The sequence below is a fragment of the Podarcis melisellensis genome, assembly GCF_964234715.1.
Source record: "Podarcis melisellensis genome assembly, chromosome: 3".
Classification (NCBI taxonomy): domain Eukaryota; kingdom Metazoa; phylum Chordata; class Lepidosauria; order Squamata; family Lacertidae; genus Podarcis; species Podarcis melisellensis.
The window spans coordinates 118,082,471-118,099,438 of NC_138530.1; the positions used below are offsets into that span (position 1 = coordinate 118,082,471).

At 44.6% G+C, this 16,968-nt stretch overlaps 1 protein-coding gene across 2 annotated transcripts in view; it reads right to left on the reverse strand.

The window, feature by feature from the left end:
• Positions 1–16,968, reverse strand: part of PELI1 (pellino E3 ubiquitin protein ligase 1) — a 66,262-nt gene that overhangs the window by 20,318 nt on the left and 28,976 nt on the right. Inside the window, exon 1 of one of the 2 annotated variants that reach the window (XM_081906389.1) lies at positions 11,874–12,057. The exons of the other annotated variant lie outside the window; for it this stretch is intronic. Coding sequence (XP_081762515.1) covers positions 11,874–11,931 — 58 coding nt within the window. The 5' untranslated portion in view covers positions 11,932–12,057. Of the gene's footprint in view, positions 1–11,873; positions 12,058–16,968 lie in introns of those variants that run through there. 2 annotated transcript variants of the gene reach the window in all.

Consider the following 16,968-nt stretch of genomic DNA (forward strand, 5'->3'; position numbering starts at 1 on the left):
TATAGTGGTGAGCCACGCTTTGGTTTCCAGAAGCCCGTTTCCAGACACATGGCTGCATACAGCACACTTTGGCAGCCCCAGGATTTTGCACAGAAATTTTGATTGGATGTGTTTGAACAACTGGTTAACTGCACCAATCCATAATGGGATGCCATGCATAAGTTTTGGGCCTACTTTTGCATTAAAGACCTTTAGTGCAGCTGGGATGTATTGATTCCCTCTGTTGAAGAAGAAACAGGTACCGTAATAGTCAGAGCAAAAGTATCCACCCCATTCAGTGCGAGATTACAATGGTATTTTCAGGAGGCGTTATATTGGAAGTGGGGTGCCTAGGTATTTCAAATTTTTAACCTGTTCCAACAGGTTACCACTGATCTCCCACCTGTGAGGCTTCCAGATTTTGAAAAAACAAGCACTTTGAACAGTGTGAAGTTCAGTTCCAGGGTGTTAGCTGTACAGTATTCCTGGCAGCAGCACAGAAGCTGCTTCAAGTCAACCCTTGTGCAAGACAGAATGACTGCATTGTTGACTTACAGTAAGATGGGAACGTGGATGGAGCTCAGCTTTGGGCAGTAAATAGGTCTTTTAGGAAAAGAATGAATTAATATGGGGCTAAGATGCAACCCTGTTTTATCCCTTTGTAGACGATGATTTTTGGGGTTAGCCTGCCTAATTGAGAGCATTTCACCTGGCAGCTCATGGAAGTGTGTAGTTTTCTAATGAGAAAAAGTAACCTTTAAGTGGATGTTCATTTTGGACAGTTTATTCCAGAGCAACTCCCTCGGGATTGAGCCAAAGGCTTTTTAAGATTCAAAAAGACGGTATAAAGTTTTTGATTAGGAACCCTAGAGTATTGGTCCACTAGGTGAGAAAGTGTGACGCAATGATCCAAGGTAGTTTTTCCTTGACATAAACTCAACTGCTCAGAGCCTGGTAAGGCACATTGAGACATCCACTGGGTAAGCTTTCCCAAGAGATGTTTAGCGTATAGCTTCCCCACTATAGAGAGGAGGCTTAATGGTCTATAGGTAGGTGGTAATGTGCACTCTCCCTTATTGTACATTGAAATGATAATTGTGCTTGTCCATGCCTCTGGCATAAGTCCAGTCATATCTACCCATGTGAACAGGTTGGCCAGCAAGGGGCCCCACCAGTCAGGGTGTAGTTTAAGAACATTGGGGCCTATCCCATCTGGGCCAGTGGCCTTCCCTTGCTTTAACTGGCCTATTAACATTTTTATTTCATCTGATGAAACTTGGGGCCACTCAGGGGCATCCATTTGCATAGAATGATAACAAGTCACTCCACAGGAATGTTCCTCGTGCAGGACACCTGGAAAGTAGTGGTATGAACCACTAGGCAAAATGGGTGGAGAGGAGAGGTAAGTAGTATTGAATGCCCCCTTTACTTGTTTGAGGTTATGGTATAAAGGAGCTGTTCCTATTGTTTGTTGGCATGTTCAAATCTCTTTTTTAAATAAGATGCTGCAACAAATTTTAAGACCTGAAATATTAAGGGGATAGGGCAGTTGCCTCTTCCTTATGAAGGTGTCAATAGATATTCCGGATGTGTGCTCTGAGTGCTCTGCATTCTTTATCAAACCAGACAGCAGCAAAGGGCTCCCTGGATTGTTTCTGCGTCTTGAATTGTTGTTTTGAAAACTCATTTAGAGATCTTAATAGGATTTCAAATGTTTCAATAGCTTCTTGGGGGTTTACTGAGTTAATTATAGAAGCTCTGTATTCCAACATGGTCTCACTTTGGAACTGTTGGAGAAGTTTGTAAGGTGAGTCTGTGGTCTAAGGGATCCTAAGCAGAAAATCTTTGCTTGCATCAGGGATCAGAGGCAGAGGCGCAAGCGTGGGACTGTCAAATTTGGTGGCCAAGGTCAAAGATGAAAAACGCTAGTGGTGTGGTCGCTCATGGCAAAGTTCATGGCTCAAGCTGAGTCACTTCCATTGACAGGGGGTTCCTGAAGGGAGCGCATGGGAAAGGGGGAGTTGATAGTTAAGATCACAGAGAGGCAACCACTCTTGATGTGGTCTACCACCTGAACTGTTTCAAACTGACTTATCAGTGCTGAGGACCCTAAGATGTAGTCGAACACACTATTTCCTCGCCAGGAAACAAACGTGAACTCCCCTGGCAGGTCACCTGGTAATGAACCATTAAGGATCACCCTGTCAAAACACACACACAACTTGGCAAGGCAAACTTCAGCATCATTTATAGTGGTGTCTTTGGAATGTTGCAGGCCAGAGAGAAGCTCGGGCAGGGGATCCAGGGTGTCAAAGCCCAGCTCTCTCGCAAGCTCGAAATTGTCTTTAACCACCTTTGCATGGTAATTAGCAGATCAATGGTGGGGAATTTGGTTTCCAGTTTTTCCAAAATTAACACGTAAGGAAGTATCAGGAAGATGGAATAAAGAACTGTCTGAATACAGCCAAATACATTTCAAGCCACTGGCCAAGCAACTTCTTTTCTGAGGAAAAAGCTATACCTTGCCAACACACAGTCTCCCCACCACACCCTTCAACAGGGTGCCTCCCATGCCCCAAAACTTGTGGATAAGTCTTTCCATATTGAGTTATCCTGATAGTGGTTATTCTTGAAGCATGATTTACAGAAGCACTTCAATGGCCACCTTAGTTCTAACAACTATAGTTGTCCTGGGAGAGTTCAAAGTCACATTTTCAATTTTACAACTTTCCTAACAGGTTGTTTGGGCTAAGTGACTTGCCCAAGGTAAGCCCAGGGAGCTTCACAAGTAAGCAAGGATTTGAATCTCGGCTTCCCAAATCCAAAACTCTAACACTCTTAACCATTGCTTTATGTTGTTTTAAAACTAGTAAAGTCAGCCATTTTTACTAGATGCAACAAAAGGAGGGAGGTAGGAGGAAGATACAGCGTGGAAAAACCCAGTTTCTAGGAAGCTGCATTCCGTCCCCCTTTGCTGATACAAAGCTATAGCTCTTCAAAACGGAATGTAAGGAGGTAAACATTTGTAAAATAGTTAAAAGTATATGCATGCAGTTTTCTTGCACTAATCCTGAACTACACAACATGGAACTACACAACACTGGACACTTGTACCAAGCATTTCTACTTCTTTGATTATCTGGTTCACATAACACTGCCCTGGAAAGTCCTTCTCTTTTAAACTCTCTCTCCTCTTGTCCCTTCTCTCCTCCCTCTCCCTCCCTCCCTCCCTCCCTCCCTCCCTCTCTCTCTCTCTCCCTCCCTCTCTCTCTCTCTCTCTCTCTCTCTCTCTCTCTCTCTCTCACACACACACACACACACTTTTGTTTAGAAGCACCCTGCATGTTCTCACCTCAGAAGCCTTTGTATGGCATAGCTTTAAAGTTACATTCATCTTGTACAGTTCAGGTTGAAACATCCTCAATTCACCCAGTGTAGGCAAGGTTTAAAAAGACAGCAGCAGTAGGTGGAAGTATAACTTTGACACCAGTAGCACAAATTCACCCTCTCTTCCCTTTGGAAGCATACTAATTTGAAATCCTTAGAACCTAAAAAGTCTCCCATGGCCCACTTTTGTCAGCCAAAAACAATATGCCAAGGGGATATTCAATCACATATCTATTTAAAGGAATTACTAATTCCTAACGGACAACACTGAGTTTCCACGCTGTTGTTTTTTAAAAGTTGATAATTCAGTACAATTCTGCTGCTTAATTCAGAATCTGGCAGACTCTGAGCACACACATATGAGGGGGCAAGAAAAGAATGCAAAGCCCTAGCATAGCAACAAGACAGCCTGTAAGACTTGGCAGCTCCTTTGCAAGTGTGTTTGTTCTTCATTACAATTGTCAGCCTACACCACTTGGCCAAGCTCCCAAAGCAACAAGCAATGCACTGGGACTGAGGTGCTCCTTTTGCTGGGGAACAAAACCTATGCAAAGGTTACATTAAGGGTTGTTCCTGCTAAATCTGTTCAACCTGTTTTGGGAAATTCATGGACCTGAGAGAAATCTGTAACATCCAGGCTAACTGATCCAAGTGGTTACTCTATCACACAATGGCCTACTTGATCTGTTTATTAGCACATGGCCACCACTGCAGAGCATACAGGAATGCTGAGGTAGCTGGAGCAAGAGGTTAACTCAAACAGAACTGCTGCACTTGTATTTAAAAATCACAGTAATGACTCTGGTGAAGCAGGTTTCCTTTCTCTCTCATAGTGTCTGCAAAGTGCCATCTCATAAAACAGTTTCAAAAGTAGGGAATGGCCTGACAAATTGAGGGAATCTCTCTCTCAATGGAGCCTACATTAGGTCCATGCACTGAATCTCCCGACATTAAAAGATGCCCCATGACTGACAGGTGGGCAGTCCCCCTCTCCTGTCAAAGTGACCTATGGAGGGTTGGCCAGATCCTATTATTCACCCCTGCTTTAGAGGTTGAGGCCAAACACAAAACCTATATAAAGTCTATTAACCCGGGAACATTTTGCTGTTATGCAAAAGCAACAGATGATCCTACTCTGAGGAAATCACAACACCATCCTACGTATTATCTGTGATGTTCTCAGCTTCCCACACACAATGTCACAGAATTACATGTATCTTTTTGCACAAGGTGGCTATTTTAAAGTCAGCAGTGTGCTATTACCATATACCTTTAACTGAGAGTGTGCCTCTTGCCGGGGGGAGGGGCAGGTGCAGTTGGGCACAAGTTTGCAGTTGGGTGGGAAGGGAGTGCAGATGGATCAACTGGGGGGGGGGGGAGAATGAGACACATTAGGTGTATGTGTTAAATGACAGGCAATGTCAGGGACAGTATGGACACAAATTACACAAAGGCTGAATGTGCTCCGTTTACATACTTAAACTGCCCAAACTATATTAACACACCTTATTTGGGGCTAGGGCCACCTCTACTTCACCTTCAGGCAGGTAATGCTTTGTCACCCATGCTAACACATTGCAATGGATGCAAAATTTCTGTTCCCACGGGCAATTGGGCCCTGCTTTTACTCTTGAGCACAACCCTTGCAGATTGTGCTGCAGCTGCTATAAATTGAGAGAAGGGAAGACCTTGCAGGCAATGAAGATTGGGCCTGTCTTGTGGTATTTTCCTAAATAGAGAGAACAAACACTGAATCTCTGTGTAAGAATTTAGCAACACCAGGGATGCAGATAGAGCAAGAGGCCACTTAAGGACAGAGAACTGTAGCTTTTGGAGATTCCTTGCTGGCTAGGACAAGCACAAACCAGAGTCTGCGTTTGGCACAGCAGAGGGACGTTTTCAATCAGGAGGGGGGGGGGGTAGTTATCCTGCTTTCTATTCCTTTTTTTAAAGCCATGTGTATGCCCTGAAACCACAAACAACCAAACAATAATAATACCACATGGCACCAGGAGATGTTCTCCTTCCTCTGTGAGCTAACAGTAGTCAGTACTAAAAGTCTGTACTACAAGCGCTACTGACTGCAGTGTAAACGAAGCATCTTAAGCAACCAGCCAAGTTGAGATCAACAGGTAAACTTGGTGAAAACTGGAGAAGTCCAGTGCTTGAGAGGTACCAATTTTGGCCACACAATTTTCATCAGGCAGCAGGAATAGATATCAGGATGGGATGATCCAATGGACCTTCCACCATTGTGTCGTTGAGTTAAGATTTACACCATTGCAAAGCCGTTGGATTGTCCTGTTAGTTACAGTATTGTAGATAAGAACTACTGGTTCCTATGGAGAAACCACCACTGACACAGACTGTAAGCAGGGAGCAAAACATGCCTTGTGTTCATTTGACTTTGGGGGAGGGCGTGTCTCACAGGGAATTTTGCAGCTGGAAAACCTGATTTCAAAACACCCTGGCTCCTTGGCGGCCAGCCTGCCATCAGGGCATGAAGGCAGCAACCGTCCTCTGCTTCATGGCCCCAGAGTCTGAACATCTGATTTAGCAAATCCCTGGCAAACTGGCATGGAAAAACATTCCTTTCGATCCCTTCCCTCAAAATTTTGACATTACTTTCCAACTTACTCACTGAAGATACATACAGAATTGTCTGTAATCTAGAGACCAAAAGTGCAACTGAGATAGTCATAAGTTATTAGAAGTATGTTTTGTTCCAATTAGTTTTATACATGAAATGTCTACTTTTCAGAACTGTTGTACTTTCATTTTAATTCTTCTTCTAACCTCTCTTATTTCCACTATTATTGTTATTAAAATCCCAATAAAGTACTTTTCAAGCGGCAGTTTGCTTTTAGCTCCATAAAGGTAAAGGAGCCCTGGCAGTTGAGTCCAGTCGCAAACGACTCTGGGGTTGCAGCGCTCATCTTGCTTTACTGGCCGAGGGAGCCGACATTTGTCCGCAGACAGTTTTTCCGGGTCATGTGGCCAGCATGACTAAGCCGCTTCTGGAGAAACCAGAGCAGCACACGGAAACGCTGTTTACCTTCCCGCCAGAGCGGTACCTATTTATCTACTTGCACTTTGACGTGCTTTCGAACTGCTAGGTTGGCAGGAGCAGGGACTGAGCAACGGGAGCTCAACCTGTCATGGCGGGGATTCGAACCGCCGACCTTCTGATCGGTAAGCCCAAGGGGCTCAGTGGGTTAGACCACAGCGCCACCCGCGTCCCTGGCTTACAAACAGTAAATAACAATAACAGAACAGACCATCACAAATACAGCACAGATCATATAGAACAATTAACAAATCGTCAGTAAAGCAATTACAATCCATAAAGCACCATCAGCAAAACAACTAAAAAAAAAGCTAAACAGCACAATTACAAATGATAAATTATAGGATTCACAAAGGTACTGTAACATTTATAATCTACAGAAACCAACAACATGAACAAAATAGCAACCAAAAAATAAACCGAGCACTGCTGAGTTCATGCACACACTCTCCCCACCCCCAAGACTCATAACCTTTCACTCTGTTCAGTGATTTGAGCGCAAAGCTTCACTCCAGTCGGAGGAAGTCTGCTTCTGAATACCAGCTGCTGGGTATCAAAAGTGAGAAGAATGCTGTTGCCCTCAGGTCCTGCTCGTGTGGCCCTCCTGTTTTGACCTGATCCAACAGAGGCTCTCCTTATATTCTTAATTCCCCCTTGTGTGCTCTGTGCGAATATTTGCCAAGTTAGTGTAAGGGGCATGTGTGCTACTTTGGTTCTTCATGTAGATGTAGGGATACTGTTGTGTGGTGATGCCACTTTACTTTGCAAATAGGCCAAATATGGTCTTGAAGCAAATTCCTGTTGTTCAAGATCTGTGGAAAGCATTATTCTGAAACTCTTTATGCACGGACATTATACCCACCAACTTGGGGAGCTCTTTAGCATGCTTCCCCTGCGTGTGTCATGGGATGTCATGGGTGTTCAAACATGGGTAGGATTCAGTAGCAAAAACACTGCTTCTTCTATCCCTCCGCCCCCACGGCTGCCAAGTTTTGCGTGGTCGAGTGTCTTGTTTTTAAGATAGTATCTTTTGGTAAAATATAAGGGGGGGGGGATGAAAGTAGAAGTGACAAGGACAACACCAATATGACTGCAACAACAAAAAACTGTGCTGAAGTTAAGAAAATTGAGGAGGGAGGATTGAGTCAGGGATCTCCATTCCGTTTCAGTACTCAAAATAAATTCCTGGGTTCAGACTTCTTATAATTTTACACATGTGCTTTTTGCAACTGGCTCCAATTAGTGGATCTGTGGATTCTCATAACCAAAGTATTGTGATAATGGATGCCTTTTTAAAAGTGTTTATTATCACACTCATTGATCAGGTCACAGTGGGGAGACATTTCTCATGTAATAAATGACTACTTGGTCTTAGAGCCAGCAAAAGGAAAGGTAGTACTGTACTTAATACTGAGTGGTATCCAGGCCCATGTTATAGTGATGTAATTGTTGTTTACCCACTTTGAAATAACAAAAACAAATGAATGTAAAGAGTGGGAAGCTGTCTGGAAAACACATCAACACATTTAGTTTTGGGAGGGAATATATGAGAGTTTTAATTTAAAGCAAGTTGAAGGACAAAGTTAGGAAGATAATATATTCTTAAGATGTTCAGAAATTATTGTTACGAAACCCTGGTGCCTGCCCCTCTCTTTGCCAAGTGGTGGCAAGAGCGCATGGAGTCACAGGCGCACACACAGGATCTGTGGAAGACACGGCGGAGACTGTCGTGCCTTAATAAATATGGTTTATTCACCTATTTACACCTTCAGTCTGCATGGAGGTAGTCCAGAGCTCACAGCATGACCCATGGCATTGCAGGCAACCTCTCATCTCCTCCTCCAAGATGGATCTCAGCCTTACTTCCTCCTCCTTCTGCCCAGAAGCCCCTGTTTCAACACTCCCCTTTTCCTGTCCCTCTCAAACACACAGTTACCCTGGGCAACCTTTGTGACATCTCACTCCCCAGGCCAAATGACCCTTCTGTGGCCCATCAGCACCGTTTTGTAGTGCTAGCAGGTCTGCTCCTCCCTCAGCCAGCCAAGCTGGATTGCATAACTCAGCCCAGGAATTCATTTGCAGCTTGAATTCTCCCTTCAAACCACAAATAACAAAAATCATAGCATTTATTAATTTCTATGTTTGTCCTGTCTATAACACTATTTAAAACCACTACAACAGAGGCTCAGATTAGGAAAGTTTCACACAAGTCCAAATGGATGCCAGTGTGGCTAAATAGCCGTGTGAATGAAGCAATAAAAGAAGTCGTCCTGTGAAACAGGGGGAAATAGAAAAAGGAAGTTGGATAATAATATGACCAAGTCAGGAATTTTAGGAGCATATCATTGAAGGTGCAGAATCAGTGAATATTCCTTTAAATATATGAAAAGCAGGAAATCAGTCAAGGAGGCAGGATTTTTAGAATGTAAAAGTCTGAATGAAGTATTGAAGGAGAACAGGGAGATGGCAGAGAAGCTAAATGAATCCTTTCCCTCAGCCTTCACTGTGGAAGTGTTTGGAATAGTTTGTGAACTATTTTTGGAAGCCGAATGTCTGACGGGGCTTCCACGGCTTCGAATTGGCTGCAGAAACTTCCTGCCGCCAATCAGAAGCTGTGCTTCAGTTTCTGAACATTTTGGAAGTCGAACGGACTTCCAGAACGGTTTCTGTTCGACTTCCAAGGTACAACTGTACATGCATAGGTTATACTAAACATCAATAGGGATGACACTTGTTACACTGAAACTCCTGCGTCCCCAGTTTGAAGTTGGCACATGCTGGTCACTAGCCACATGCACTGCTACCATACTTCAATGAACTTCCACTTAGAAAATGTCAGAAAAAGCTCTGCGTGTCCGGATATAGGCATGGAAAGCAAAAGGAACCCTTGCTGGCATGTATATCTCTATATGTACAATGAGTTTTTAATAGTGTTGTGTAGCGGTTAGAGTGCTGGACTAGGACCAGAGATACCACAGTTCAAATCCCCCTTCAGCCATTAAACTCATTGGGTGACCAACCACAATCTCTCAGCTTAACCTACCTCACAGGGCTGTTGTGAGGATAAATTGAGGAGTGCAAGAACCACGTCTGCTACCTTGAGCTCGTTGGAGAAAAAAGTAGGATATAAATGCAAAACATTTTATTTCTGGGATCGTGGTGCTAGTGTGTATATATGGGGATGTATGCATACCCTTTTAAAGAAGGGTTAAAATATTCATGGAGGATGGGTTTATCAGTAGCTATGGACACGGGTGGCGCTATGGTCTAAACCACTGAGCCTAGGGCTTGACAATCGGAAGGTCGGCAGTTCGAATCCCCGCAATGGGGTGAGCTCCCGTTGCTCGGTCCCTGCTCCTGCCCACCTAGCAGTTTGAAAGCACATCAAAGTGCAAGTACATAAATAGGTACCACTCTGGCGGGAAGGTAAACAGTGTTTAGGTGCACTGCTTAGGTTTCTCCAGAAGCGGCTTAGTCATGCTGGCCACATGACCCGGAAAAACTGTCTGCGGACAAATGTCAGCTCCCTCGGCCAGTAAAGCAAGATGAGCGCTGCAATGCCAGAGTCATTTGTGACTGGACTCAACTGTCAGAGCTCCTTTACCTTTATGGAGCTAAATGGCATTTCCGTGTGCTGCTCTGGTTTGCCAGAAGCGGCCACATGACCGGGAAGCTGTACGCCAGCTCCCTCGGCCAATAAAGCAAGATGAGCGCCGCAACCCCAGAGTCATCCACAAGTGGACCTAACGGTCAGGGGTCCCTTGACCTTTACCTTTTGAATGAAATTCATTTGAAATTCATTTGAATGAAAAGTGCCATAGAAATATAATAAACCCAATCAATCAGATCACTTCCCTAACTGTACCACAGGAATAAGTCATATTTCAACAGAATATGATATGACTACATAGTGCTAAAACAACTTTTAAAAACCAACAGTTTACATCCTGCCTAATTTTCAAAAGAAAGTCATGGCAGCTAACAAACCCAAACATTGTGCACTATTAACATATATTACAACCCCCACAGCCAAAAGCTAGATTTTTAAATCTGCCAGATTTTTATTCTGCCTTCTCTCTATACATGTGCAAATATGATTGTGGTTCTTGTGCTCCTGTCACCTAATTACCTGAAATGGGTGCCTTACAAATGAGGTATAACATTTATGGCAGTGACACAAGGGTTTCTGAGATGATTGTTAGCAGGGTTGATGACTGAAAATGACTCAATTGTTATTGCAACCCCCTCTAAGTAACATCACTCAAAGCTCCAGCTCCAAAGAGTGTAACCATCCTTGGTTAACATCTTAGACACACACACACACACACACACACACACACACACACACTGCTATCCTGCCTCTGCTGTTAAAACAAAGCAAGCAATTTTATACTCCTCTTCCATTCTTCCTCACTTTTTCCTATCCACTTATCTTGGCACCTCCCCTTCTCTCAAACTCCACCCCCACAAAATACTGCCTATTTCAAAGGTAGGAATTCACTATCCTAGATTTTTGAAATGCTATAAGGATTCAGTGGCAAAGTCATCAATTCTGTCGAGAAAGGGAAGTTACCAGAAACTGGGATAGAATATGAGACTCTCGATCTCGGGTTTGTGAGTCTGAGCCCCACGTTGGGCAAAAGATTCCTGCATTGCATTGCAAGGGGTTGGACTAGATGATCCTTGTGGTTCCCCCCCCCCCCCACTCTACAATTCTATGATTCTATTTAGACAGACATTCATTCTGGGGTAAAAAAGAGACAGATGCTTCAAATGCTGAGTACAAGGCTTGATCTGGAATGTAAACTTCAAAGAGAGAAAAGAACCTGGTGTAATATCTGAATTACATCTCACGGGTTCTGTAACATGATGGTTCTCAATTTGCTTTGTTTCCCTGTGATCAATGTTTATTCATTTTTAAATTCCTTTGAAATAACCAGCCTAGACAAAGAACGGCTATATACTTCCCAATTCACCAGTAACAGCAGATTCTCTTACAAACATATTAAGAGCACCCTTTTCTAAAGTAATCAATTTTTAAAACAGGCTTTCCCCCCAAAAGCTACTGAATACTAACAAGCTTACAGTATGCAATCATTTCATTAGAAAATTGCTTCCCCCTGCTAGAAATCTCACTCATACATGAGAAATGAGATAGAAATCACGAAACCTAAATCCACTTAGAATCCATGGCCCAATTTTATTGATTTTGATGGGATTTACTTTTCAGAACATGCCAGGATTGTGTAGCCAACCACATACAAAACATTTTATTCTGGTAAAGACAAGAAGGGGGGGGAGACGCACACATTAAACAGGTATCTGTTGTCAGGTCACCTTTGAGCTAATCTTACAATATATGTTTAAGCTATCCTTTGTGCATTCAAAAAATATATATCTTCCAGAGACAGAAACAAGATATGACAACCAAGAGACTTACCAGCGAGCCTGGCTGTTCTTTGTGCTGTTTGCCCAGCCTCCTCCACACAGAGAGACATTCACAATATGCCAGCAGAAACAAGAGAGAGAAAGCCAACCTCTTCAAATTAAGAAGGGGAAAGGAAGAGAAGTGTGAATTCCACACAATCCACAGGTACCTGGCCGCTGGCTCCCAAGCTAGAGTGCGCCTGCCTCCCTGTTCTTTTACTTTGGTCACTGGAGTTATACACGCCACTTGCAAAGGAGGCTGGGCCCCAGCTACGCAAAAGAGGCAAGCTCTTGGCAGAAGCCCAATCCTATTGGCTGGAGTCAGAGCTAGCATCTTGCTTACCTTCCCAAAATGAATCTAGAAACTCCAAAAGGAAGAAAAGGAAGTGGAGGGAGGGTGTGGAATACATACTGAATTCCCAAGAAGCTTGTCAGGTTTGGAGGGAGGGAGACAGAGAGACTGTTCTATTTCCTTGTCAGCCTGTGTTACATAACTGTACCAATATATGGTACACTATGGGGCTTTTTTAAAATTAGAATTTACTAGACCAACTAGCTTTCTTCACCTCCCACATCATCGGTGACTTTCTCATGCAGGCGGTATTAGAACAGCAGCAGTTAGAAACGCCTCGAGCACAGGCAGTTTTGAAACGGAGCTACAACACGACTTCCAGCAAACAGGCACACACTGTGGCCACCCACTTTTAGAGAGAAACACCTGACTTGAGGGTGCCACCCCTAAAGGTAGTGTTTCTGAATACCCGTTGCAAGTGCTATGCAGGTTTTCCCATGGGCATCTGGGTGGCCAATGTGAGAAGAAGACACTGAACTAGATGGGCCATTGGCGGATCCAGCTGCCTCTCCTTATGCTTTATGTTCTTAGGGCAGGGATGGTCAGGACTGTATATGCAGACAGACCACTCTCCAGTCTGAAGGTGAGTCCAGATTGGGGGGGGGAGGAAGTGTGCCTTTTCCCAGGGCCCTTCTGTGTTTCTCAGTTGTGCCCCATGGTATCAAACCAGGAACACATTGAGCCAATCACTTTCAGAAGCAGTCTCCAAGGATACTTGAAGTTGAAACTGCTTTCAGAGATTGGTAGTATGACATTTGGGCTACATCTTGCCCTATATCCAGATGTCCAGTTCTCAAAAATATGCAAGGCCTACATTTTAAGTCTTGAGAATTTAAGACAAAATCATCACAAGTTAGGAATCAGTGCTGACCTTGAAGCAAGTGCTCTATTTTGACCTAAGCAGCTTCTGTTTCACACAAGATTCACAAGACACTAGAGAAAAAGCACTGGTGAGTTAGGCACACTGTAACCAAGGTAACAGCAAAATGTGGACTTGCTATAATCTGATTTGTCAAGGTCTGCCCCCCCCCCACAAAAAGTGGAGAAAAAAGCTACTAGAATCACAGAATTGTGGAGTTGGAAGGGATCCCAAGGGTCATCTAGTCCAATCCTTGCAATGCAGGAATCTCAACATATGATAAACCAATACTGACCAGGAACCTTTCAGAGACTTCTGATGAAAACTCTGATGAAAACCAGGTACGAAGAAGACAAAAAAAAACAACCTGATAAAAACTTCCATAGATCTGCTCTCAACTGCTGTCACCACCACAAACCCCTATATTTATAAAACAAATTCCATTTTACAACCATGTTCACAAAAGGAAAGTTACCTGCAACTTCAAATAGGCATACAACCCTACTCTCCATAGGACCTCACCACATCATTCTTGGCTTGTTCCATCTTATCCGCATTTAATTTTCATGTGTTTGATAGAACAAAGAAATGCAGCCAAATCTGACACCACCTTGAATGGTCTTGCACCAAGGCACTAGACATGCTTGGAGCAGAGTAAACTTTCAAAGGTGTTCCTGTAAGTAAAATTACTCTAACACTCACACCAGTTATTTTTGCTTGAACTTCCAAATCAAATACATTCCAAAAGACTACAGGCAATGACTGATTAATGCACATCTGAATGACATACGATTGTACATGCATGCAGCGCTGAACCCAAGTCACCCGAAAGAATCACTAAAAGGGGAGCCCTAACTGGGGTGGGGCTCCACTGATGTGTGCAGGGGCCAGGAACAGAACCCCCGCACGAAACGGACATTGACTGTAGTAAGTTTCTAGTTCTCTTGCAAGCACCACATTTATTATATCCTGAGTGCTAGACTTGGGTGTCCGTGAGTGACTGTCTCCATATGAGACTTGTTTTTTGGGGGAGGGGGCAGCTTGCAGAATTAAGTCTTAAAAGTTGAGGGCAGCAAGTTTTAGGTAAGCCTAAAACGTATTTTACTAGTCTTCATATATCCTTGCTGCTAATCCATAAAGTCCCATTCCTCTATTTGCTCTAATATTGCACCATTTGCAAGTAAGATAGCAAGCAGCCGCCAAAATGAAGTTTTGCTTCATTTGCTGATGCCGACTACCACCTGTGCCTGATAAATAAAATTTGTCTGATTAGAATACAAATTTCCATGATTTATGAAGTTTATTGTAAACAGCAATTTGATGTGACAAAATTTGGGCTTTTGGCTCCAGTTTCTGGGTTCTGGCTCACTAGTATATAAAACGTTTTTGCAGCCACTCACTATTCCATATTGTACTTTCATGTTTAATATACCTGTGCATTATGAATACACTGCTCCAACCAGGATGTGTAGCTTGCAGCCCTCTGGACTACAACTTCCATCATCCCACATGACTGACCATGGGTGCTGGGAGCCCAACAGCATCTGGAGAGCCACAGAGGAAGGTTTCATGTGGCACTATCCTACTGCAGAGGTTAATGTCATGCAGTGAATGGCGTATTATGCAATGTGTGTGTTTTCTGTGATAGTCTTCTGAAACTTGCATTCAAAAGCAATTTAGTTCTTTGTCAGGCTAAATCAGTGAGGTTTTTCAAAGGGACAATCTTGGTCCTGGCACCAGAAAATTGCCAGAGACCACCACACGTGACTGAGGCTTGCCAAATAAATGAATAAAGGAAGGTTTGGAACCAAACATTTCACCTAGAGTCCTAGAACTGCAAAATGGCTGGAATAAATCAAAACAACTTGATCAGCACCAATGACTGCCTTGTAAAACAGTGAGGAGCCACAAGAGCACATCTGGTAGGTATGTTTTTGTACAGCAACACTATTCTAATATGCTAAGAAGTGTGGTGGCTGCTGGTTTGGTCCTCCTCAGTAGCGAGTAGGCCTGGGTGGGCAACATATCCATATATCACCCAGGACCAGCATTAGGGGCAGACTGTGATGGCTGCTTCAATCAGTGGTACATTGCTGGTGAAACCACCGCCTCCTGAGTCCCTATGCTCCCAGGGCCCAGTGCGCTGAGGGAAAAACAAGCTGCAGCCAGCCCTGGAGGCAGAGGGACTCAGAAGCAGTGGAAGTTTCACCAGCAACATACTGCTGAGTGAAACTGCCATCACAGTCTGCCCTCATACTGCTGCAGAGGCAGAAACAAGCTGGATTGGCAAGGCACAATACAGCTTGTTCCTCTCTCTGCTTCAACAAGGACCTCCCTGCCCCCAGTCCCTCCAGCTCACCAGTGAGACATGGGGCTCGCTCAGCCAGGGGACAAGAAGGCTCAAAGAAGCCCTCCTACCCCCAGCTGAATGGGCTGCTTCTTCCATCTCGGGGAGGGAAAGGCAGCCTGCTCGCTCCCCCACCTCGCCGGTGCCAAGGCAGCAGATGAGGCAAGCTTATGAACAGAGTGTTCGCATACCTGCCTCATCTGCTGCTGCTTTGACTTGGGCTCCTTTCCGACACTGTGATACACCACCATATTGTGGTGTTTAGTTGGTGGTACATTACAATGTTGGAAAGCAGTTATCGCCCAGCCCTGAGAAGAGCAACACTGAGACTAAGGAGCCCAGAGTGGCTGAAGCAACCTAGTTAGATGAGTTGCAATGGAGGAATCTCAGCTAAAGCATTCATGACAGACGGCTATCCAACCTCTTCTTAAAAGGAAGGAAGGAGAGTCCACAACCTCCTGAGGATGTCCTTACTGTCAGAAAGCTTTTCCTGATGCACAAATAATAAAATTATTCATCATCATCATCATCTACAGCAGAAAGGTAAAGGTACCCCTGCCCGTACGGGCCAGTCATGTCCGACTCTAGGGTTGTGCGCCCATCTCACTTAAGAGGCCGGGGGCCAGCGCTGTCTGAGGACACTTCCGGGTCACGTGGCCAGCGTGACGAAGCTGCTCTGGCGAGCCAGCACCAGCGCAGCGCACAGAAACGCTGTTTACCTTCCTGCTATAAAGTGGTACCTATTTATCTACTTGCACTTAGGGGTGCTTTCAAACTGCTAGGTGGGCAGGAGCTGGGACCGAAAGACAGGAGCTCACCCCGCCGCGGGAATTCGAACCGCCGACCATACGATCGGCAAGTCCTAGGCACTGAGGTTTTACCCACAGCGCCACCTGAGTCCCTTACAGCAGAAAGGTAAGCAGTCTTTAATACATTATGTCCTTACCCTGGAATTGTTAACTGAAAGACAGCCTTCCAAAAGAAAAATGAAACCCATTTGAATATACAAATCTTTCAAAACAAACCAATACTATTTTAACTCTCCTCCAAAGCTTTTCTATAGTGGTACCTTGGTTCTTGAATGGCTTTGGAACCCAAACACCACAAACCCGGAAGTAAGTGTTCTGGTTTGCAAACTTTTTTCAGAAGCTAAACATGCTCCAGTTTGAGTGCCACACTTCTCTTGCCAGCAGTTGTAAACGTCCAGGCAAGGGAAGAACAGCCCCTCCCCCCTGCTTGCGCCAACCGAGAATTAAAAGCTTCCCCTCGTCACCCTTTCTGCCACCCTCTGCCCTGCTTGCCACGTTCAGTCAGGGCGAGGGAAAGGCTGCCCAGCGGTGCTGTGTCCCAGGCCAGCCCCGGCACTGAGGGAAGGCCGGGCTGGGCAGCAAGCATGCGGGCAAGGGATGTCGCCGTCTCCCTACAACGCTGCGTCCCTCCACAACCACCACTGTAGCAGCAACCAACTCCAGCAACTCCTGCTGCCTCAGCCCCCCTCCAGTTCCAGATGTCACCTGCGGCTGCCACTCCAGGTCCCGGATCAATGGCAA